A 22,353-nucleotide genomic window follows, 5' to 3' on the forward strand; every position below is an offset into this window, starting at 1 on the left:
GACGCCACTCCACCCGCCCCCAAGCTCTTCCCTGGGCACTTGTGGCCTCTGGAGTCAGGTTTTTTGTTTTTATTGTTATTTTATTTTATTTTAAAATATGTTTTATTTATTTTTTTACAGAGAGGAAGAGAGAGGGATAGAGAGTTAGAAACATCGATGAGAGAGAAGCATCGATCAGCTGCCTCTTGCACACCCCCTCCTGGGGACTTGCCCGCAACCAAGGTACATGCCCTTGACCGGAATCGAACGTGGGACCTTTCAGTCCACATGCCCATGCTCTATTCACTGAGCCAAACCGGTTTTGGCATGTTGTTGTTATTTTAATATATAATATATAAACATTTATATTGAAAGAATAATCAGTGAGGATGCATATTCCCACTGAAGCAGGAGATTTTAAAGTCTTTTTTAAAAATAGAGAGAGGGAGAGAAAGAGAAACATGGACGTGAACACGAAACATCAATCAGCTGCCTCCTGCATGCCCCCTACCAGGGATCGAACCCACAAGTGGGCACAAATGCCCTGACCAGGAATCCAGGAATTTCGGTGCATAGGACAACGCCCAACCCACTGAGCCACACCAGCCGGAGGTTTTAAACTGAGGTACTGAGAGGGTGGAGTGGGAGCACCAGAGAGGGATGAGGTATCGGGTGACCAGTTGTTGGTGACCTCAGTCCCTTGAGGAAGCAGCCTGGGCGGGAAAAGAATAGGAACATCCCCAGTTCAGAAGCTGGCGTTGTTCACTAGTCACGCAGGTGACCGTGGGAGGTGACCTCTCTCCGACCCTCCTCCCCCTCGTTCATTCATTCATTCGCTGAATTTTCTCAGTATGTATGCATTGAGCACCTAGTGTGTTCTGGGCCCCAGGACACAGCAGCGAGCCTGACATATGTGTGTATCTGCCTCGTTTGGTCATGTTCTAGTGAGGGAGACAGGCCCTCAACAAAGGGAAGAAGGGAAATGGGATAATAAGAGAGGCTGAATGCGAAGGACAGGGTCGCCAGGTAAAGTACAGGAAGCCCCGTTTATTCATTTGTTTCTGCTGCTGTGAACTGGGTGGCTTAAAAAAGCAGAAACGTGTTCTGTCCTCCTTCGGGAGTCCGGAAGGCGTGGGCAGAGTTAGTTTCCGCTGCTGGCTCTCAGGGGGAGACCACCCCAGGTCTCTCTCTTACGCCGCTGGTGGCTGCTGGCAGTCCTTGGCTTGTGGCCACATCACCCCCTCTCCATCTTCACATCGTCTGCCTCCCTGTGCATCTCTGTGCCCTTCTCTGTCTCCTATAAGGACACCCTCACTGGATTTAGGATCCGCCTCAATCCAGGATGATCTCACCTCAATTCTTATCTTAATTACTCCTGCAAAAAAACTCCAGGCAGCCAAAGCCGGTTTGGCTCAGTGGAAGAGCATTGGCCTGGGGACTGAAGGGTCCCGGGTTCGACTCCGGTCAAGGGCATGTACATTGGTTGTGGGCACATCCCCAGTGGGGGGTGTGCAGGAGGCAGCTGGTCCATGTTTCTCTCTCATCGACGTTTCTAACTCTCTATCCCTCTCAATTCCTCTCTGGGTAAAATCAAGAAAATATATTTTAAAAAACAAACAAAAAAACCCACAAAAACTCCAGGCAAATGAGACATAGTCTCAGGTTCCCAGAGGCCGTGAATTTTTAGGGGACACCACTCAACCCTCTCCACCCAGTTACAGCTGCATTTCAGATGAGCTATGAACACTTTGTTAAGTCTGATGATGTCCCGTGCATATCGAATATTGCACGAGACATACTTAAACTGCACAATTATTTGTCATTGATCTGCAGATCAAATTTAACTCGGTGTCCTGTATTGTATCTTTGTCTAGACCCGGTAAGTAATTAAAGAGGAAAAGAAAGCAGAAGTGTTTTGCAATTTTAGGTATGGAGATGAGGGACGGCCTCACTGAGGGGCTGGAGTTTGAGCAGAGACCTGGAGGAGGCGAGAGAGAGCCATTGGAGAGCTGCAGACACAGTAAGTGCCAAGGCCCAGCAGGAGTGCAGGAGGAGCAGCCATGAAGTGGGCGGGGCCTCAGGCTGAGCCAGTGAGGCAGACTGGGCTGGCGGTGAGGGCAGGGTGGGGAGTGGGGCCAGATCCCGCAGGGCCTTATGGGACACAGGTGAGGACACGGAGTGAGGCGGTAGACACAGGAGGGCTGTAAACGTAAGAGGGACATGAGTGGACTCAGGTGACAGCAGGCGCCCTCTGGTGGCCATGTGGAGCATAGATGGGATGGAGGATGGGAGCTGGGAGCTCTTAAACTATCCAGAGTATATGGGTGACTCATACAAGGGTTGAGAAGTGGTTGGATTCTGGATCTGTTTCGAACGTGATGGCTCAATGCTGATGCGTTGAATGTGTGAGAAAGAAGGGTGTCCAGGATGACCCCGACTTTGGGCCTGAGCACCTAGAAGGATGGATTTGTCCTCTTCGGAGTTGGGGAGGATGGCGGGAGGAGCAGGTGTGGGGAGGAGTTTCAGGACCCCAGTTGGGACGTAGAGTGCACAGTGAGTTTGAGAGGATGACGTTGGGTATCCAGGCCGAGGCACTGAGAGGCCGGTTGGCCATCGCGTGGAAGTGCTGAGCAGGCTCTTGCTGCGTGAGTCTGGACTGGAGACAAATCCGGGCGTCCTGAGGAGGTGGATGGGGTTCGAGGCCCCAAGGGAATGCTGGGGGATAGAAAATGGCAATTGCCACAAAGACCTGGGGCGTTTTTCTTTCTTATTTAAATGTATTTTTATTGATTTCAGAGAGAAAGGGAGAGGGAGATAGAAACATCACTGATCAGAGAGGATCATGGATTGGCTGCCTCCTGCACGCCCCCCAGTGGGGATCATGGATCGGCTGCCTCCTGCACGCCCACCACTAGGACATTTGACCCGACAGAAATGGAACCGTTCATAGGTCGATGCTCAACCACTGAGCCACACCGGCCGGGCTCCAGGAACATTTTTCATTCTTCCGGCAGATGTTTGTGGAAGAGCCGGTGCCAGGTGCTGGGGCTTCACTGGGGAGCCAGCTGGAGCCTGCGCCCTGCCCTCGGGGATCGAAGTCAGGCGGTGGCAACGGCCGTGAATGAGGCGCTCTTTCCCAGTGAAGGGACACGTGCAGGTTGTGAGCTCCAAGGAGAGCCATGACAGCTGACCTTGGCTTCTGTGCCGGGTCTGAGTGCAAATTAGGAAAAGGCACCCCTTTCCCTGGCCAGAGGCAGTCCAGTAGGATAGGCCCTCTCCATACATGGCTCTTTGCATTTGGGATAATTAAAAATAAATAAGATTTTAAAAGTCATTTTTCAGTAGCTGTCACCTCGTTTCCGGTGCCCAGCAGCCAGCCACCTGTGACCGGTGGCTCCCTGATGGGGTGCAGACCCAGACGTTCCCCTCGCTGTGGGGAGCTCCGTTGCAGGAAGCTCCATCCGAAAGGGTGACGGTTAGGATGAAGGTCAGGTCTCCAGCATCTACAGTGGTGCCTCTTAGGCCTGGCCCCTCTGTACAGTGCACGGCCGCCCGGCCGCACGGCGGGAGCTTCCAGGGAGGGCAGAGGAGCGGGAACAAAGGAGGAGGAGGAGAAGCTCAGTAGTGGGAGGGAAGGAGGCGGGGAGGGGCCCTGGAGAGTGTCCCAACAGCATACGCCAAGTCCCGGGCCCGAGGAAGGAATGCAAGTGCCGCTGGTGTTGAGGGGCCGGGGGTGGTGGTGTCAGGCTGGGGGGGGGGGGCTTGCAGGCCCCGGGGCAGAGCCTGCTCCTCGGAGGGCCGGGGGAGGGTCCGGGCAGGAGAGTGACGTGGATCTGTGATTCCTGATCCATCACTTCCTGTGCCTCGGTTTCCACATCTGTAAGCGAGGATAGCGGAAGCACCATTCTCACATTGCAGGAATGTGTATAACATGCTTCAAAAGGCGCCTGATGCCCTGGCCGGTTTGGCTCAGTGGATGGAGCATCGGCCTGCAGACTGAAGGGTCCCGGGTTCGATTCCAGTCAAGGGCACATGCCCAGATTGCGGCCTCGGTCCCTAGTGAGGGGCATGTGGGAGACAGCTGATCAATGAGTCTCTCTCATTATTAATGTTTCTGTCTCTCTCTCCCTTCTTCTCTGAAATAAATAGAAATATATATTTTTTTAATAAGAAGGTGCCTGACCCGTAAGTGCTGCTTAATGTGCGCCATTCTGTTATTACTGTCGCTTGCTAAGCTGTCCCCAGCTGCTGAGTAGGAAACAGATGGGCAGGGGTGGGGGCAGAAGGGCTGGGGGAGGCCATTGGGGAGGCTGACCTCACCCAGGCAGGAGGAGGCTACGGTGGTGTGGACGGGGAGAGAGCTGGGAGAAGGGGTGATCTGCATGGAGCTGGAACCGGGAGGTGGGGGTGAGGGGTGGGGGTGGGTGTTACTGTTTGAGGGGAGAGAGCAGCCAGGGTCACCTGACATCCAGGCGTGAAGCCCTGGTGAAGGTGGAATTCCCAGAGAGGAATCTGGCTCGCGGTGGATGTTTGAAGAATATAGATTTCTTGCCCTAGCCGGTTCGGCTCAGTGGATAGAGCATCGGCCTGCCGACTGAAGGGTCCCAGGTTCGATTCCAGCCAAGGGCACAGGCCAAGGTGTGGGCTCGATCCCCAGAAGCGGGTACACAGGAGGCAGCTGATCAATGATCCTCTCTCATCATTGATGTTTCTATCTCTCTCTCCTTCTCTCTTCTTCTGAAATCAATAAGGAAATGTATATATATTTTAAAAGAATATAGATTTCTTTCTCCTCCAACTCTGAGGTTCCCTCAGTCTCAAACCGCAGCTCGGCACTGGGCACGGAGTCTCGATGTGGCTGGTGGGACCTGCTCTGTCAGCCGGGGCTGAGGGACTGAGACACGGCCTTTGCTTTGGCCTCCCGTCCTGGCCTCCCCAGCCCCGTCCCCCGGGAGTTAGTTCAGGAGAGGATCCGTTGGGCATGACCCTCCCTGCATCACCCGGCTCCATTGTCTGAGGCCCTGGGCCTCCCCACCCCGAATCATCGCCCGCTCATTCCTCCCACTGGACATGTGCCACTAGACATCCAGGCGGAGACGTCAGAGGTCATTGAATCTGCCGAAACCGGTTTGGCTCAGTGGATGGAGCGTCAGCCTGTGGACTGAGGGGTCCCGGGTTCGATTCCGGTCAAGGGCATGTACCTTGGTTGCCTGCGCATTCCCAGTGGGCGTTGTGCAGGAGGCATCTGATTGATGATTCTCTTTCATTGATGTTTCTGACTATTTCTCTCCCTTCCTCTCTGTAAAAAAATCAATAAAATATATATTTTTTAAAAATATCATTGAATCTAAGAGTCTGGCACTCAGGGAAGAAGCCAGGGATGATTGAGGGGAACCGGTTTTGTTAGAGAGTAGGGATTTCTGAGCATGCTCTCTCCTAGTCGACGTGGCCATAAATCCCAGCTGCAGCTAACAAGATAGCCTTACAGGACAGATCCCTGTCAACTTTCCTGATAACAGAATGCAGATACCCTACCAGGCGCCAGGACCCTATACATGACATGCTGACTTTACCCAAGAAAAACTACTGTGTTCAAATTGTTTTAAAATTGTTTGCTCTGCAAAAACAGGAGGCAGTGAATGGGTATAAATACGGTCGGACACAAGGGGTCAGGGCTGCGTGGAGAGAGCAGTCAGCCGGCCGGTGACTTAAAGGCTCCCTACATTTTAATTTGGTCGGGACGCCAGGGGTCCTTTACGCGCATTCGCTCCACAAAACTTTGAGACAGGAAATCCAAAATGGTGGTTTTATTGAAAGTTTGGAAATTGGGGTGGTGGTGGTGGTGGAGGTGGTAGTGATCTGTAGGCGTGGCGTATTGGATTCGAGGTGATTGAGACATCCAGAAACAATTGTCAAGTAGAGAGTTTATATCAGTTCATAGTAGGGGTGTCGAACTCAATCAGAGAAGGGGCCAAAATCTAAAATCCAGCCTAAATCGCGGGCCGAATGGTTTACTGAACAGTCATAAACTGTCATTGTGATGGAAACGCAGCGGAGTGCAGTGATGACAGCGCGGTGCGGGCCACATTGCAAGGCCTGGCGGGACGGATTTGGCCCGCGGGCCTTGTGTTTGACACATGTGATAGAGGCTTAGCTGCTGTAACAAGCAGACCTCAGAATCAGATGGTTTAAAGGAGGTGGAGATGATTTCCCTCCCATTTAACAGCCTGGAGTAAATGGGCCAAGGTGCATAGGTCACCTTGTTCCACACACATTTATGCCGGGACCCAGGTTCCTTCCATTTTGTTGCTCTGCCATCCCTCAAGGCCATGGTCGGCAAACCACGGCTCGAGAGCCACATGTGGCTCTTTGGTCCCTTGAGAGTGGCTCTTCCACAAAATACCACATGCGGGCACGCACGTACAGGGCGAGTGAAACTTTGTGGCCCATGTGCAAAAGCTGGTTTTTGGCTCTCCAAAGAAATTTCAGTCGTTGTCCTGTTGATATCTGGCTCTGTTGGCGAATGCGATTGCCGACCACTGCTTAGGGCATTGTCTTCACCTCTGTGTGGTCAGAACTGGGTCATAGGTAGAACAGTGTTCTCAGCTAGCAGAAGCAGAAAAGAGTGGGAGTTTCTGGGGAGGGGGGGGCGGGGACAAGAATTGAGGGAGAGCCCTATCCAGTTTGGCTCAGTGGCCAGAGCGTCGGCCTGTGGACTGAAGGGTCCCAGGTTCAATTTCAGTCAAGGGCATGTACCTTGGTTGCGGGCACATTCCCCAATAAGGGGCGTGCAGGAGGCAGCTGATGTTTCTCTCTCATTGATGTTTCTAACTCTCTATCCTCCTCCCTTCTCTCTGTAAAAAACCAGTAAAATATATTTAAAAAAAAAGAATTGAGGGGGAAGGTGCACCCATCAATTCTGTTCCCATTCTATGGCCTTCGTCCCCCCTGCCCACACCTTACCTCAAGGGAAGCTGGGAAATGTAGTTTATTTGGGCAGTCAGTCCCTGGCCACCTTTACTCTCCTTCCTGTGGGAGGACAGGGGACTGAGTGCTCATGCTCTGGAGGTGGGTATTGAGTCTGGAGCTTGGAGGAGAGGTCCAGGTTGGAGAGGTGAGTGGGCGGTTATCCGCAGAGAAGGTGTCTGAAGGCATGGGGATGGCGAGGCCTGTTAGAGCAGGCGTGAAGAGAGAGAGGGAAGAGGGGCCCAGAGCCAAGCCCTGGGGTACCCCATCATTTAAAGGATGGGTCCGGGAGCATCATGAAGTTTACCCATGATCCCTCGCACTGTGACCTAGCCTGTTTTTCTTCTCTCTGACCCTCTCCTCAGGCTTTATATGACCCCATCAACCCGGACAGGGAGACCCTGGACCAGCCTTCGCTCACGGACCCCCAGCGCCTGTCCAATGAGCAGGAGGTGCTTCTGGCGCTGGAGCCCCTGCTGGCCCAGGCCAACTTCTCCCCACTCTCCGAGGACACCCTGGCCTACGCTCTCGTGGTCCACCACCCTCAGGACGAGGTCCAGGTACCTGTCTTCCCGGGAGAACCAGCACTCCCAGGAGGCCTTGGGGCAGGGGCGGGCCGTTGGGGGAGGCAGGCGCTGCTGGGAGTTGGAGTCCTGGACACAGGACACTTGCCCATGGGGCACCTTTGGTGAATTAGAAAAAGACACCGCTTTCCCAGGTCCCTTCACTGCCCTCTGTTGGGAAAGTGTCACAAAATACGGATCTTCTTAGAACTAAAGATTTTATTACCAGCTGCCAGAACATTGTAATGATAAACAATACAAAATGCTCATTCTCAAAGTCAACAAAATTATAATGAAAATGCTAACATTTTCCAAAGTTCCACATTTTTGGACTTTAAGATGTATTTTTTTTTTTTTTTTTTAATATTTTATTGTCACCCTAACCAGTTTGGCCTGCGGACTGACGGGTCGCAGGTTCAATTGCAATCAAGGGCATGTACCTTGGTTGGGGCACATCCCCAGTAGGGGGCGTGCAGGAGGCAGCTGATCCATGTTTCTTTTTCTTTTCTTTTTCTTTTTCTTTTTCTTTTCTTTTCCTTTTTTCTTTTTTTAATATATTTTATTGATTTTTCACAGAGGAAGAGAGAGGTATAGAGAGTTAGAAACATTGATGAGAGAGAATCATCGATCAGCTGCCTCTTGCACACCCCCTATTGGGGATGTGCCCGCAACCAAGGTACATGCCCTTGCCCGGAATCAAACCCGGGACCTTTCAGTCTGCAAGCCGACGCTCTATCCACTGAGCTAAACCGGTCCCGGCTGATCCATGTTTCTCATCCATGTTTCTACTTCTCTATCTCTCTCCCTTCCTCTCCGTAAAAAATCAATAAAATATATTAAAAATTATTTTATTGTCTCGGAAATTGGAATGTGACTTATATGTAAGTGGTGATGTGATATAGTTTAATTGGCAATATATTTCCTCCTTTAATTGCTTTATAAAATAATGAAGTAGCCCTAGATCAGTGGACAGAGCGCTGGCCTACAGAATGAAGAGTCCCAGGTTTTGAGTCCAGTCAAGGGCACATGCCTGGATGTAGGGCTCAGTCCCCAGCAGGGGGCGTACAGGAGGGAGACACCCAGTGATTCTCATCATTGATGCTTCTATCTCTCCCTCTCCCTTCCTCTCTGAAATCAATTTCAAAAATATTTTTAAAAAATAATAATGGAGCCGAAACTGGTTTGGCTCAGTGGATAGAGCGTAGGCCTGCAGACAGAAAGGTCAAGGGCATGTACCTTGGTTGCGGGCACATCTCCAGTAGGGGGTGTGCAGGAGGCAGCTGATCGATGTTTCTCTCTCACTGATGTTTCTGACACTCTATCCCTCTCCCTTCCTCTCTGTAAAAAAATCAATAAAATATATTTAAAAAAAAAATATATATATATATATATTTTATTGATTTTGTACAGAGAGGAAGGGAGAGAGACAGAGAGTTAGAAACATCGATGAGAGAGAGTCATCAATCAGCTGCCTCCTGCACACCCCCTACTGGGGATGTGCCCGCAACCAAGGTACATGCCCTTGACTGGAATCGAACCCGGGACCCTTCAGTCCCCAAGCTGATGCTCTATCCATTGAGCCAAACCGGTCTCGGCTCAATAAAATATCTTTAAAAAAAATAATAATAATGGAGTGGCTTAAAGTCAGTGTTGATGACCATCCTGTGAGTGGTGCCAGCTGAGATGGCACACCCTTGTGCAGTGTCTGACAGGCATGACCGTGCATGGCTGCTCTGCCCGGACACTGGGGCATGACAGCCTGGGGCAGGGGGACTGAGATCGGGGGGAGCGGGGAGCTGGGGCTGCCAGTGTGAGTGCCCTGCACTCAGACTCCAGCCCAGGGGTCCTCAAACTTTTTAAAGTGGGGGCCAGATCACGGTCCCTCAGAGAGCTGGAGGGCCGGACTATATGAACTACTAATTCCTACAGTAACACCTCGGCTGCGCTCACTGCCCAAAAAACCTGGCGGGCCGGATCAGACTCCTCTGCGGGCCGCATGTGGCCCGCGGGCCGTAGTTTGAAGACGCCTGCTCCAGCCCACGCCTCGCTGCTGAGCATCCCGTGTCCCCCTTGGCAGGTGACGATCAACTTGGACCAGTACATCTACATGCAGTTCTGGGCCCTGGGCCAGAGGGTCGGGAAGATGCCTCGCTTGACCAGCGCGGGCTCCAAGCGTTTCTTCTTCTACAAGTCGACCCCTGCAGAGAGGTGAGGCAGCCCTGCTCCCCGGCCGCAGCGGGAGGGCCCAAGGTTAGAGCTGAGAGGGACCGGGACCCACAGCTCAGGGTCTGGCTCTGGAGGCCTGGGCCCTGTGGAAAGTCGGGAAAGGGGGAGGGGTGAATCATCCCAATGCAGCTTCTTTTGAAAATATATATATCTTTATTGATTTCAGAGAGGGTGGGAGAGGGAGAGAGAGAGACATCACTGGTGAGAGAGAATCATCCATCGGCTGCTGCCTCCTTCCTGCAACCCCCACACTGGGACCAAGTCCGCAACCTGAGCATGTGCCCTGACCCGGAATTGAACTGTGACTTCCTGGCTCATGGGTCGACCCTCAACCACTGAGCCACACTGTCCAGGAAAATGCTGCTTGTTCTTCCCAAGGGAAAGTAGGAACTAGACTTCGCAGGGGAAGGGAAAAGGTAGGGACACTTCTCCCCGTTTTCCAGATGAGCAAGCCGGGCTCAGAGCGGGAAAGCCATTCTGAGAAGTGGCGCAGGCAGATCCTGGTAATGTCACCTTTTTTTTTTTTTTTAAACATATTTTATTGATTTTTTACAGAGAGGAAGGGAGATGGATAGAGAGTTAGAAACATCAAAGAGAGAGAAACATCGATCAGCTGCCTCCTGCACACCCCTTATTGGGAATGTGCCAGCAACCAAGGTACATGCCCTTGACTGGAATCAAACCTGGGACACTTCAGTCCGCAGGCCGATGCTCTAACCTAGGGATGTCGAACTCAATCAGAGAAGGGGCCAAAATCTAAAATCCAGCCTAAATCGCGGGCCGAATGGTTTACTGAACAGTCATAAACTGTCATTGTGATGGAAACGCAGCGGAGTGCAGTGATGACAGCGTGGTGCGGGCCACATTGCAAGGCCTGGCGGGACGGATTTGGCCCGCGGGCCTTGTGTTTGACACATGTGCTAACCATTGAGCAAAACCGGTCAGGGCTAATGTCACTTTTTTAACAGGATACTCAAACACAGGAGCCACTCGGGAGAGCCAGACCTCTCACGGCCAGCCCCTGGGCCTGTCCACGGCCCAGTCTTTCTGGAAATCAGTTTATCAAATATGGTCACGAATCCAAAACACCAAACCGAAACAAAAGCCAAAGAACCCTTTACCTCCCCCAAACCAGCGATTCCCTTCCAGGACTCTCCTCCAAGGAGGCAGTGACACTCGCAGTGTGTGCTTCATCCGTCTCTCCCGCTGCTCACAGGGCCCCATTCTGTGGCCTCACGGCACTGCCTGGCTCCCAGCAGCCACGGCGAGAGATGCGGGGTCTGACATTGACAATGAACTGAACAAAAGCTTTTTGCTCAGCTCCTCTTGTCCAGTGCATGCCATCAGCAGCAACCCCGCGTCCAATCGTAGGGACTGTGTTATGTACCTGATCCCCTGTTGCTGGGCTCTGAGCTCAGAGCTGACTTCCCGCCCACCACGGCGAAGCAGCCTTTAAAATGACGGTGCCCTGGCCGGCGTGGCTCAGTGGTTAGAGCATCCGCCTGCGGACTGAAGGGTCTCAGGTTCAATTCCAGCCAAGGGCACATGCCTGCGTTGCAGGCTCGATCCCCAGTAGGGGGCGTGCAGGAGGCAGCTGATCAATGATTCTCTCTCATCATTGATGTTTCTCTCTCTCCCCCTTCTTCTCTGATATCAATAAAGATACATATTTTTAAAATTAAAATGGCCGAGGCCGGTGGCTCAGTGGTTAGAGCATTGCCTGCGGACTGAAAGGTCCCAGGTTTGATTCCGGTGGCGGGTGTGCAAGAGGCAGCTGATCGATGTTTCTCTCTCATTGATGTTTCTAGCTCTCTATCCCTCTCCCTTCCTCTCTGTGAAAAAATAAATAAAATAAATAAATACATACATACATAAGTGAATAAATAACTAAATAAATTGGCTGTGTGAGGCAGAGCCGAGCGAGCGCCCTGGGTTGGAGGCCCTGGGCGGTGCTGACCGCGGCCCCCGTCTGTCGCCAGGCGGTACTTCAAGCGGGTGGTGCTGGCGGCCCGGACGAAGCGGGGGCACCTGGTGCTGAAGAGCTTCAAGGACACGCCGCTGGAGGGCCTGGAGCAGCTGCTGCCGGAGCTGAAGGTGCGCACGTCCGCGCTGCAGCGCACCCTGCTCAACCTCTTCCTGGTGGTCTCGGGCGTGGCCGTCTTCGTCAACGTGGGCATGGTGGTGCTCACCGACCTGAAGATGGGCACCTCGCTGCTGCTGCTCTTCTTCGCCGCCTTCATGGGCGTGCGGGCCTCCAAGGTGAGCCGCCACCCTGGCCTGCGGGCCTGCTGCTCCGCACTCGGCCGGAAGGTCTGGCGCCCCCTGTTTTCACCTATTTCATGTGCTGGTCCTGCCTCGTGGGGTGCCCCTCCCCTCCCCTCCCCTCCCCTCCCTTCCCTTCCCTCCCCTCCTTCCCCCTCCCCCTCCCCTCCCCCCCCCCCCTCCCCCTTCCCCCCCTCCCTCTCCCCCTCCCCCCTCCTCCCTCTCCTCTCCCCTCCCCTCCCTCCCCTCTCCTCCCTCCTCTCCCCTCCCCCCTCCCCCCCCCCCTCTCCCCCTCTCCTCTTCCCCCCTCTCCACCTCCTCCCCCTCCCCTTCCCTCCCCTTTCCTCCCCTTTCCTCCCCTCCCCGCCCCTCCCCTCCCCTCCTCTTCCCTTCCCTTCCCTTCCCTTCCCTTCCTCCCCTTTCCTCCCCTCCCCTCCCTTCCCTTCCCTTCCCTTCCCCCCTTCCCATTTCCTTCCTTTTCTTCCTTCCTTCCTTCCTCCCCTCTCCTCCCCTCCCTTCTCCTCTCCTCTCCCCTCCCTTCTCCCCTCCCCTCCCCCCCCCCTCCCCTCTCCCCTCCCCTCCCCTCCCCTCCCCTCCCCTCCTCTCCTCTCCTCTCTTCCTTTTCTACCTTATTTACTCACTGCAACCTTGCGCAGGTTTCTTGATCTCTCTGTGCCTCAGTTTCCTCATCTGGAAATGGGGGTAACAGTGAGACCCCCCCACAGGTTTGTTATGGGGATTAAGTGAGCGAAGCCGTGAAGAGCACTGGGCACAGTGCCTGGCGTGTGGTAGGCGCTACAGTTGTGTTCACAGCTACTCGCCGAGCGGCCCTTAGTGACGGGGTGAAGGTTGTGTTTTAGAACCAGACTGCCTGGCTGTGACTTGAGCTCCACCGACTTCTGGCTGTGTGACCTTGAATAAGACGCTTAACCTCTCTGTGCATCCGCTCCCGCATCTGCAGAGTGGGGGTGCCAGTGGGAGCTAACTCCTAGGGCTGTTGTGGGGTTGCATTAATGATGCATACGGTGCCGGGAGCAGAGCCTGACGCTCAGTACAGAAGGTGCTGCCTGCGCGTTGGCTGTTGCCGCTGTTATTATTACTACCTGGGAAATAGCGTCCTGAGTGCGGGCTTTCCCATTCTGGCCAGTGTCACTACCACCAGGGAGCTGTTTGAGGAATAGATATTTTTTATTTGATTGATTGATTGAGAGAACTACGTTGATGTGTTGTTCCACTGATCAGTGCATTCACTGGTTGATTCTTTTTTTTTAAATATATTTTATTGATTTTCCACAGAGAGTAAGGGAGAGAGATAGAGAGCTAGAAACGTCAATGAGAGAAAATCATCAACCAGCTGCCTCTTGCACACCCCCTACCGGGGATGTGCCCGCAACCAACATACATGCCCCTGACCGAATCGAACCCGGGACCTTTCAGTCCGCAGACCAATACTCTACCGCTGAGCCAAACCGGTTTTGGCGGTTGATGCTTTTTTTTTTTTAAATACATTTTATTGATTTTTTTATAGAGAGGAAGGGAGAGGGTAGAGTTAGAAACGTCGATGAGAGAGAAACATCGATCAGCTGCCTCCTGCACACTCCCCACTGGGGATGTGCCCGCCACCAAGGTGCATGCCCTTGACCGGAAACGAACCTGGGACCCTTCAGTCCGCAGGCCGACGCTCTATCCACTGAGCCAAATGGGTCCGGGTGGTTGATTCTTGAACGTGTGCCCTGACCTGGGATTGAACCCGCAACCCTGGCGTATCTAGACGATGCTCTAACCAGTGAGCTGCCCAGCCAGGGCCAGGGTAACTGTGTTATTTTTATTTTTTGAATATGCTTTTTTTTTTTTTTTTAAATTGATTTTAGAGAGAAAGGGGGAAGGAGAGAGAGAAAAAAAACAACATTGGGACTGAGCTCACAACCCCGGCCTGTGTCCTGACTGGGATTCAAACTGGCAGCCCTTCGGTGCTCGGGATGCTGCTCAACCAGCTGAGCCCCCGGCGGGGGGAGCGGATATGAGTGCAGCTTCTCCGGCTCCAGCCCAAATCACTGATCGGAGTCTGTGGGCCCGGGGCCCGGGAAGCTATTTTTTTTTTTTAAATATATTTTATTGATTTTGTACAGAGAGGAAGGGAGAGAGATAGAGAGTTAGAAACATCGATGAGAGAGAGTCATCGATCAGTTGCCTCTTGCACACCCCCTACTGGGGATATGCCCGCAACCAAGGTACATGCCCTTGACCGGAATCGAACCCGGGTCCCCTCAGTCCCCAAGCCGACGCTCTTATCCATTGAGCTAAACGGGTCCCGGGCCGGGAAGCTATTTTTAACCTGCTCCCCTCGCCTCGGCCACGTGTGCGTGCGGGGCAGCTATTCCGGAGCGCAGGTGGTTCACCATCTAAGGATCTGAGGCCAGAGGACAGGTGGAGGCTGGCACCCAACTTGAGCTTTGATGGCTGAGCCCTGTGTCCTGTCTCAGTGCCGAGGGGCCCCCGAGGGGCTGCCTGGTTCTGACATTCCCCCCCCTCCTACCCCCCCTCCCCGCCCCGGCTGGCACTCGCCCTGGGAGTGCGCACTGGCAGGCGGCTGTTGTGCCCGATCACTGGCTAGTCGGTTCATTGGTTTGCAAGCTGTTTGCAGCCATCCCAACGGGCTGCTAGGAAGATGGGTCATAAATTCCGCAGATAACAGCCTGCTCTGCTGCCGGGAGGGGGGAGGGCCGGGGAAGGGCGCAGGGAGCAATCCTAGGACCAGGGACCACTTTGCAAGAGAGGGTTGAGCCGGTGGAGAAGGGGCCAGGCGAGCAGGGCTTGGGGGAGCTCCCAGGACTCGGTCCAGAGCGCAGAGCGGAGAAGGGAGACCCCGGAAGTGGCAGGGGCCCCGGGTGCCAAGGGAGAGGCCCCGGGTTCTATCGTCTGGGCAGCCGGAGCCGGGGAAGGGTTGTAAGCATGAGGGAGTGGCTGACCCTGGGTCTCTGAAAGGCCCAGTTTAAAACTCAGTTCACCAGTTAATTAATTAATTAGTTATTTTTTAAAGTATATTTTTATTGATTTCAGAGTGGGAGAGAGAAAGAGATAGAAACATCAGTGATGAGAGAGAATCAATTGGCCGCATCCCACATGCCCTCTACCGGGAATCAAGCCCATAGCCAGGGCATGGGCCTGACCGGGAATCGAACCATGACCTCATGGCTCATGGGTCAATGGTCAACCACTGAGCCAGCCCGGCCCGGGCTCACTAGTTATTTGATGTATCTGTGCAGTGTTTTCCCACGCCCCGGCTGAGCCTCCAGGCCGTACATGGCCCCCTCAGCCTCTCTAGTCGCGCACCACCCCCCCCGCCCCCGGGTTCAGCATCTGTGTCTTCCGAAGCCCCTTCTCTTCTGGAGTCCCATCCGGGGACAGGCTCTCCGATCACACACCCGAGAGGCCAGTTTTGCTGCTTTCTCTCCCTGGAAGAGCTCAGCCACTTCCTGCTTCCCCTCAGCAGCTCTCTTCCTCCCTGGCTGGGTGCTCTGTCTCAGCCCTGAGCGGCCAGCTCGCCAGGCCCCCTGCCCACTGCTTCTCCATCTGCAGGGGGCCCTGTTGCCCCCCGCTCACTTGCTGGCCCCCTGACGTTGCCCTGGCCCTGCCTCCAGCCCATCCGTCCCAGGCTCTCCTTCCTGCTTCCCTCGTCCCTGTGCCGTCTCCTCTCCTCGGCTCCAGCCCCAGCACAGACCCTCCTCCCGGCCTCCCTGGTCTCCTCCCGCCCATGCTGGTGGCCCAGGCCGGCCCTGCTCCCCCGCTCACAACCCAGCACCAGAGTCCCTGGCTCCCCCCTCATCCGTGTGGCACCATTCCATGCTCCAGCCCCACCAGTATCCTGGCAGCACCCTCCCCCGCTTCCCTTCCCTTCTCTCCCTTTGCATGTGCTGTTCCTCCTGCTGACATGTCCTACCCCTCCTGGGCTGACCGCTCAGAGGCTCCAGAAAGCTTTCCTAGCCTCCCGGCAGCCAGGGGCTTCTGTGCTCCCCCGCCCCCACGTCCCCTCTCACTCCCCACCGCACCCTGGTTCTCTGTGGGTGTCAGAGCACAGAGCACCCTGGGCAGCCTGGGGGGGGCGGCAGAGCTGGTGCCCCAGAGACACGTCAGGCGGGTCCTGCCCTGAGGGGGTGGTGCCCGGCACCCCACACCCTGCCACATGCCCGATGGAGGCAGAAGCGGGTCCTTCAGGGACGCGGGCACACGCTGCTCATCTGTGGGAAGCATGTCCTCCCTGACCCTGGCCGTTGAGGCATGAGTGTTTTCTCTCTTTTTTTTCTTTCTAAATAATAAATCTTTATTGTTCAGATTATTACAGGTGTTCCTCTCTCCCCTCCCCCCATAGCTCCCCTCCATCTGATTCCCAACCCTACCCCGCACCCTTACCCCCGCCCCTGTCTTCATCCATAGGTATACGATTTTTGTCCAATCTCTTCCCTCACTCCTCAGACTCCCTTCCCCCTGAGAATTGTTGGTCCAATCCCTTTCTATGTCCCCAATTCTATTATATTCACCCGTCCATTTTGTTCTTCAGAGTTTTTATTTGCTTGATTTTTAGATTCACTTGTTGGTAGGTATGTATTTGATGTATTTTTGTTGTTCATAATTTTTTACCTTTACCTTTTTCTTCTTCTTAAAGAATACCCTTCAGCATTTCATGTAATCCTGGTTTGGTGGTGATGAACTCCTTTAACTTTTTCTTGTCTGTGAAGATCTTTATCTGACCTTCAATTCTGAATGACAGCTTCGTTGGGTAGAGTGATCTTGGCTGTAGGTTCTTGTTGTTCATCGTTTTGAATATTTCTTGCCACTCCCTTCTAGCCTGCATGGTCTCTGTTGAGAAATCAGCTGAGAGTCGTATGGGTGCTCCCTTGTAGGTAACTAGCTGTTTTTCTCTTGCTGCTTGTAAGGTTCTCTGAGGCATGAGTGTTTTCTAAGAATGGCCCAGAGGTGGCGTGGCCTGTTCCAGGCTCGGAGGCCTGAGAGCAGGCGTGCTCGGGGTGGGGACTGCACTCAGAGGGGAGAGAGGGGAGGCCAGTGGGAGAAACACCCGGGGCCAGGCCAAGGAGCTCTGAGGGCCCTGGGGGCCCTGGGAGGTGCGGGTAGCAGCGGAGGAGCAGGGTCGCCTCTGGAGCTGTGCAGGGACAGACTGGAATGGGAGACAGAGGACAGAGAGGAGGCTGGGGAGGAAGGAACGGCAGAGAAGACAGGAGGACCGGCCAGGGACTGACAGGCTGGTGCGGTGGGTAAGGACAGTGCCAGGGGTCTGGCCTGTGACTGGATACTTGGTGGGGTTACCCCAGATACGGAGCCCAGGGGAGGAGGGAGGGTTGGGCCGGGGTTCGGGGACGGCCGTCCTCAGTGTGGGCCCTGGTGAGTGTGAAGGGCACCTGCAGGTGCAGGGGAGAAGTCTCCGGGGAGCGGTCAGACTGTCAGATCGCATCTGTGTGCGGACAGCAGCGTGACCGGCTCGCTTGACCCGGGAGAATTCGCCCCCTCGGCTCTGCAGGCGCAGACAGACCCGGTGTGCTTTCACGTCAGCCGGGCCCAGCCCTGCGTCTCGCCTTCAGCCGCAGGAATGGCAATTCGTTCCAACGCAGGCGCACCGCCAGCTGCTGTGCTCGGAGGAAGAGCCACAGCCCGCATGCAGGCCAGGCCCACGGTTTCTCCGGGGGTGGAGGGGGGAAGAGGGGGTGGGGCGCTGACTCGAAGCATTTTACCTGGGCCTCGGCCTAAGATGAGCAGCACTCTGGCGGGGATGAGCAGTCAGTAATGTGGATGAATAGTCGGTAGTAGCTGATGTTTAACTGCTCTTCTGGGCGCTGGCTCTGTGCCTAGGGTTTCGGGAACTGAGTTTTGACTTCCTGAGCACTTCCTGTCATCTGCCTGTCCTGGGTGTTTGCCCAGGGGGGTCACAGCCAGTAGGGGGCAGAGTCAAGACGCATTTCAAGGACGCGGCAGCCTGGAGCTGATGGCTGAATGGAGAAGTTTGGTGATGGTTTTCAGTGTAAGCCCTGAGGCGCGGTGGCTCTCAGTCCCCTCCTGAGGGACAGGACAGGGATAGGTGACCAGAAAAGGAGGGGCTGGAGAATGGGACGGGCGCAGGGAACAGACACCGGGGCCCAGGCCTGCCCTTCTCTCCTCCCCTCAAAGCTGCTTGCTCTTTGAATATTATTTTTTAAATCCTCACCCAAGGATATGTTTTCTTTCTTTTTTGTTGCTGTTAATCCTTACCCAAGGACATTGTCTCCATTTTTAGAGAGAGAAGGGAGGGAGGGAGGAAGGGAGGGAGGGAGAGAGAGAGAGAAGCATAGATGTGAGAGAGACACATGGATTGGTTGCCTCCCAAACGCACCCCAGCCAGGGCTAGGCATTGAATCTGCAACCCAGGTACATGCCCTTGACTGCAAATCAAACTTGAGACCCTTCAGTGTACGGCTAATGCTGTAATCACTGAGCCACACTGGCCAGAGCCAAGAGTATGTTTTCATTTATTTTTAGAGAGAGAAGAAGGAAGGGAAAGACAAACATTGATCAGTTATTCATCAGTTTCCTCCGACACATGTGCACTGGGGGTCAGACCTGCAATCTAAGTATGTGACCTAACCAGGAATTGAACCTGCAACCTTTGAGGTGTATGGAGGATGCTCCAACCAATGAGCCCCCCGGCAGGGCTGCTCTTTGAGTGTTTTTGTCTGTTAGCACTTCTCTTTACTATTTACTATTTTAAACCTTTTTATTGATTTCAGAGAGGAAGAGATAGAAACATCAATGATGAGAGACTCATTGATCGGCTGCCCCCTACTGAGGATCGAGCCCATAATCCGGGCATGCGCCCTTGAACTGGAATCCAACTTAGGACCCTTCAGTCCACTGAGCCAAACCAGCTAAGGCTAAACCTTTTTTTTTAATTATGGAAAAGTTTTTTAAAATGCAGAAATAACATTATATGATGAGATCCCATGTAGCCAACATCCGGCATCTACAATTAGCAATAGTCCGTCACGTTTTACCTAAAGATCCTGCTCTCTCACTACTGAGTTATTTGGAAGCAAATCCTAGCATAGCAGCTGCAAATATTCAATACTTTAGTATTTGTCCAAAAGATAAGGACTTAAAAATAATTGTAGCAAAAGTTCCAAGGCTAAAGCTGTATTGCTTGAAAATCGTTGAACCAATCCATTAATGCATGGTTCCGATGAGCATACCTGCGCAGCGGCTGCAAAATATTGTTAGAGGCCTCAGATTCATCGGGTTAAGAACGAATAGATTAAAAGTACAAATAGCGGATCCTAGCTGGTTTGGCTCAGGAGATAAAGCTTTGGCCTGAGAACGGGAGGGTCCCCATTAGATTCCAGTCAAGGTCACGTGCTTGGGTTGCGGGCTCGATCCCCAGTAGGGGGCGTGCAGGAGGCAGCCGATCAATGAGTCTCTCTCATTGATGTTTCTGTCTCTCTCTTCCTCTCCCTTCCTTTCTGACATCAATAAAAACATATTTTAAAAATACAAATAGCCCTAACTGGTTTGGCTCAGTGGAGAGAGCCTCGGCCTGCAGACTGAAGGGTCCCAGGTTCGATTCAGGTCAGGGGCATGTACGTTGGTTGCGGGCACATCCCCAGTAGGGGGTGTGCAGGAGGCAGCTGATGGATGTTTCTAGCTCTCTCTCTCCCTTCCTCTCTGTAAAAAGATCAATAAAATATATTTAAAATAAAATAAAATAAAATAAAATAAAATAAAATAAAATAAAATAAAATATACAAATAGCCGGGCCCTAGTCCTGGGGACCTGAACCAGCAGATCTGGGGAGGGCTCAGGAGTCCGCCCGCGGGAGAGTGGCGGAGGGGTGCGGGTGCGGGTGCGGGTGCGGGTCCGAGCCGCGCTGTCCCGCCCGCAGATGTTCGGGCAGCAGCGCAGCGTGCAGGCGCTGGAGCTGGCGCACATGCTGTACTACCGCAGCACGTCCAACAACTCGGAGCTGCTGAGCGCGCTGGCCCTGCGCGCGCAGGACGAGCACACCAAGGAGGCGCTGCTGGCGCGCTGCTTCCTGGCTCGGCGGCCCCGTGGCGCGGGCGGCTCGCCCGAAGGTAGGACCCCACCTCGGGGCGCCCCTTCCCCCCACCCGGACCCCTTCGCCCCCACCCCTGCGGCTCCCACCAGCCCTGCCCGAAACAGACTCCCCTGGATCCCAAGGACCTGCCCCCGGGAGGCACCCTCCCCACGCCGCCCGCCCCCACTCCCTGCTCCAGATGGCGAACTGACCTATTCCCAGGTGACCCCGGCCCCGGCAGACGGGACCCCTGAGCCCAGTTTACAATATATTTTTTTAATTTTTTATAATATCACATAATTGTCCTCATGCCCCCATTCCCATCCCAAACCCCTCCCCACCTATGCCCCCACCCCCCTGTTGTCCATGGCCACTGGCTAGGCCCATCTGCATGCACACAAGTCCTTTGGCTGATCTCTCCCTCTTACCCCCACCCTCCCCTCCCTTCCCTCTGAGGTCTGACAGTCTGATCGCTGCTTCTCTTTCTCTGGGTCTGCCAGTTTACAATCTTGATGGACGTGGTTTTCCCGCCAGGGGAGGCCTCCCTTTCCTGGCCTCAGCCTCTGTGTGGCAGGGCCCCAGTCCCGCCCCCCTATACTTCCTGTACAGCCTCCACTTTCCCTACAGGAGGGAGACCCTTGTCCCTGGCCCTTCCAACAGGAGCCCCAGGCCTTCCTGGCTTGGCCCCACATGTGAGGTCCAGAGCCTCCCCTGCAGGCCTTGTCCCCCTCCCCTCCTAGCCCCTCCCAAGCCCAGGCCCTTCCTTTCCCTGCCCCCCCCCCCCCTCCAGGCCCCTCTGACCTCACACTGCCTCTCCCCCCACAGAGACCTCCCAGTGGCTCCAGGCGGAGGTAGAGAACTGGCTCCTGACCCAGACGGGCTGTGCCGTGACCTTCAACGCAGCTCGGGCCCTGGGCCACCTGCAGGCCCTGGCGGAGAGCATGGGCACGTTCCCGCCTTCGGGTTTCCCCAAACTGGACCCGCCGGCCACAGACACTCCCCCGACAGGCCCCGCCCCGCATGACCACCCGGGGGGAGGCCTCTAGGTCCGGCCCCGCCCGGCCCCGCCCGGCCACCTGGTCAGCCGCTGAGCCCGCCTCCTCCGGGCAAACTGCTCATCACCGCTCCGAAACCTTGCTGCTCTAGTTTCCGATGTTACACTGTGTCCTGAAAACAAAGCCCCCACTCAAGACAGACTGCACTGCTCCCCCCACTCCCCCGTGAACTGCCGTTCTGAGGGAAGGTTTTCGGTTCTGAACCCCCACTCCCCTCCGTCGCCCCAGCTGTAAACAACGAAGTGTGGTTTCGGCCGATGGGGAAGTCAGCCAATCACAGCTGCTAACCCTGCTGACCACCTGGTGCGGCCGTTGGGCTGTGGCCTCCCCAGGCCATGCATCATTGTCTTCTTAGCCTGCTCTGGGCACGATGCCCAGCCTGCTCACCCAGGCGGAGCGCAGCCAACGAGAGCCAGACTCCTCGGCGGGGAGGCTTCTGGGCGCCCAGTTGTCGCTGCATGGCAACCATCACAATTCCTAGGAGAAACCCGATCTTCCCGCCACTCGCTCTGCTTATAGGGCAGGCCACGGGGTCCACGCGGGCCAGCTTGCCAGGCTGAGGGCTGGGAGCTGGTGCCCGCAGGAGCGGTGGGCCAGGAGGAGCCGCCTCACCCGGGGTGCGGTTCCGCTCAGGCCGGCAACCCCAGGTGCCTTCCCTGCCCTGTGCCCCCCTTTCTACAGAAACTACCTCGCTCGGACCCTCCCTCCACCAGTGGCCTGTGCGATATTTATTGGTCTATCCGTGTCCCTCTCCCAAAGGAATAAATCTTGTCTAATACTCTGGATGGATGAGGGGGTGGTTTGTGAGGGTGCCATCTGATTTTTACTAAGGTGTCCGGGCTAGAGGCAGCCCTTGGGGATGAGGGGGAAGAGGATCTGGGGAGGGTTGGGTTGTAATGAGGAAAGGCCTCGTCCTAAGAGGGACATGGGAACGTGTCTTCCCAGAGGAAGGCCAGAGAGAGGCCTGCCATCTAGAACAACACCCAGGCCCTGCCCCACGAGCGAGGGCGCCCCTTACACACGGAAGCGGGGACTGGAGACCAGACTCCCGTTCTTCCCCGGAAACCGGTGTCCGAAGGCTCCACTCGAGAGGAACCCTGAGACTTGAGATGGAAGGGCCCGTGGCCTTGGGACCTCGGGCTCCTATGTCCGAGTTTAGAGGGACCTGGGGGCCGAGACTGGTTTGGCTCCGTGGACAGAGCATCGGCCTGGGAACTGAAAGGTCCCGGGT

General features: G+C 54.8%; 1 protein-coding gene across 1 annotated transcript in view; it reads left to right on the forward strand.

Moving 5' to 3' along the window:
- Positions 1 to 21,907, forward strand: part of TMEM143 (transmembrane protein 143) — a 27,375-nt gene extending 5,468 nt beyond the window's left edge. Inside the window, exons 4-9 of the mRNA XM_036432650.2 lie at positions 7,311 to 7,505; positions 9,586 to 9,716; positions 11,714 to 11,993; positions 19,915 to 20,104; positions 20,893 to 21,091; positions 21,124 to 21,907. Coding sequence (XP_036288543.2) covers positions 7,311 to 7,505; positions 9,586 to 9,716; positions 11,714 to 11,993; positions 19,915 to 20,104; positions 20,893 to 21,091; positions 21,124 to 21,238 — 1,110 coding nt within the window. The 3' untranslated portion in view covers positions 21,239 to 21,907. The remainder of the gene's footprint in view (positions 1 to 7,310; positions 7,506 to 9,585; positions 9,717 to 11,713; positions 11,994 to 19,914; positions 20,105 to 20,892; positions 21,092 to 21,123) is intronic.
- Positions 21,908 to 22,353: the final 446 nt, after the last annotated feature.

This window comes from Pipistrellus kuhlii, unplaced genomic scaffold, assembly GCF_014108245.1.
Source record: "Pipistrellus kuhlii isolate mPipKuh1 unplaced genomic scaffold, mPipKuh1.p scaffold_m20_p_114, whole genome shotgun sequence".
Lineage (NCBI taxonomy): Eukaryota > Metazoa > Chordata > Mammalia > Chiroptera > Vespertilionidae > Pipistrellus > Pipistrellus kuhlii.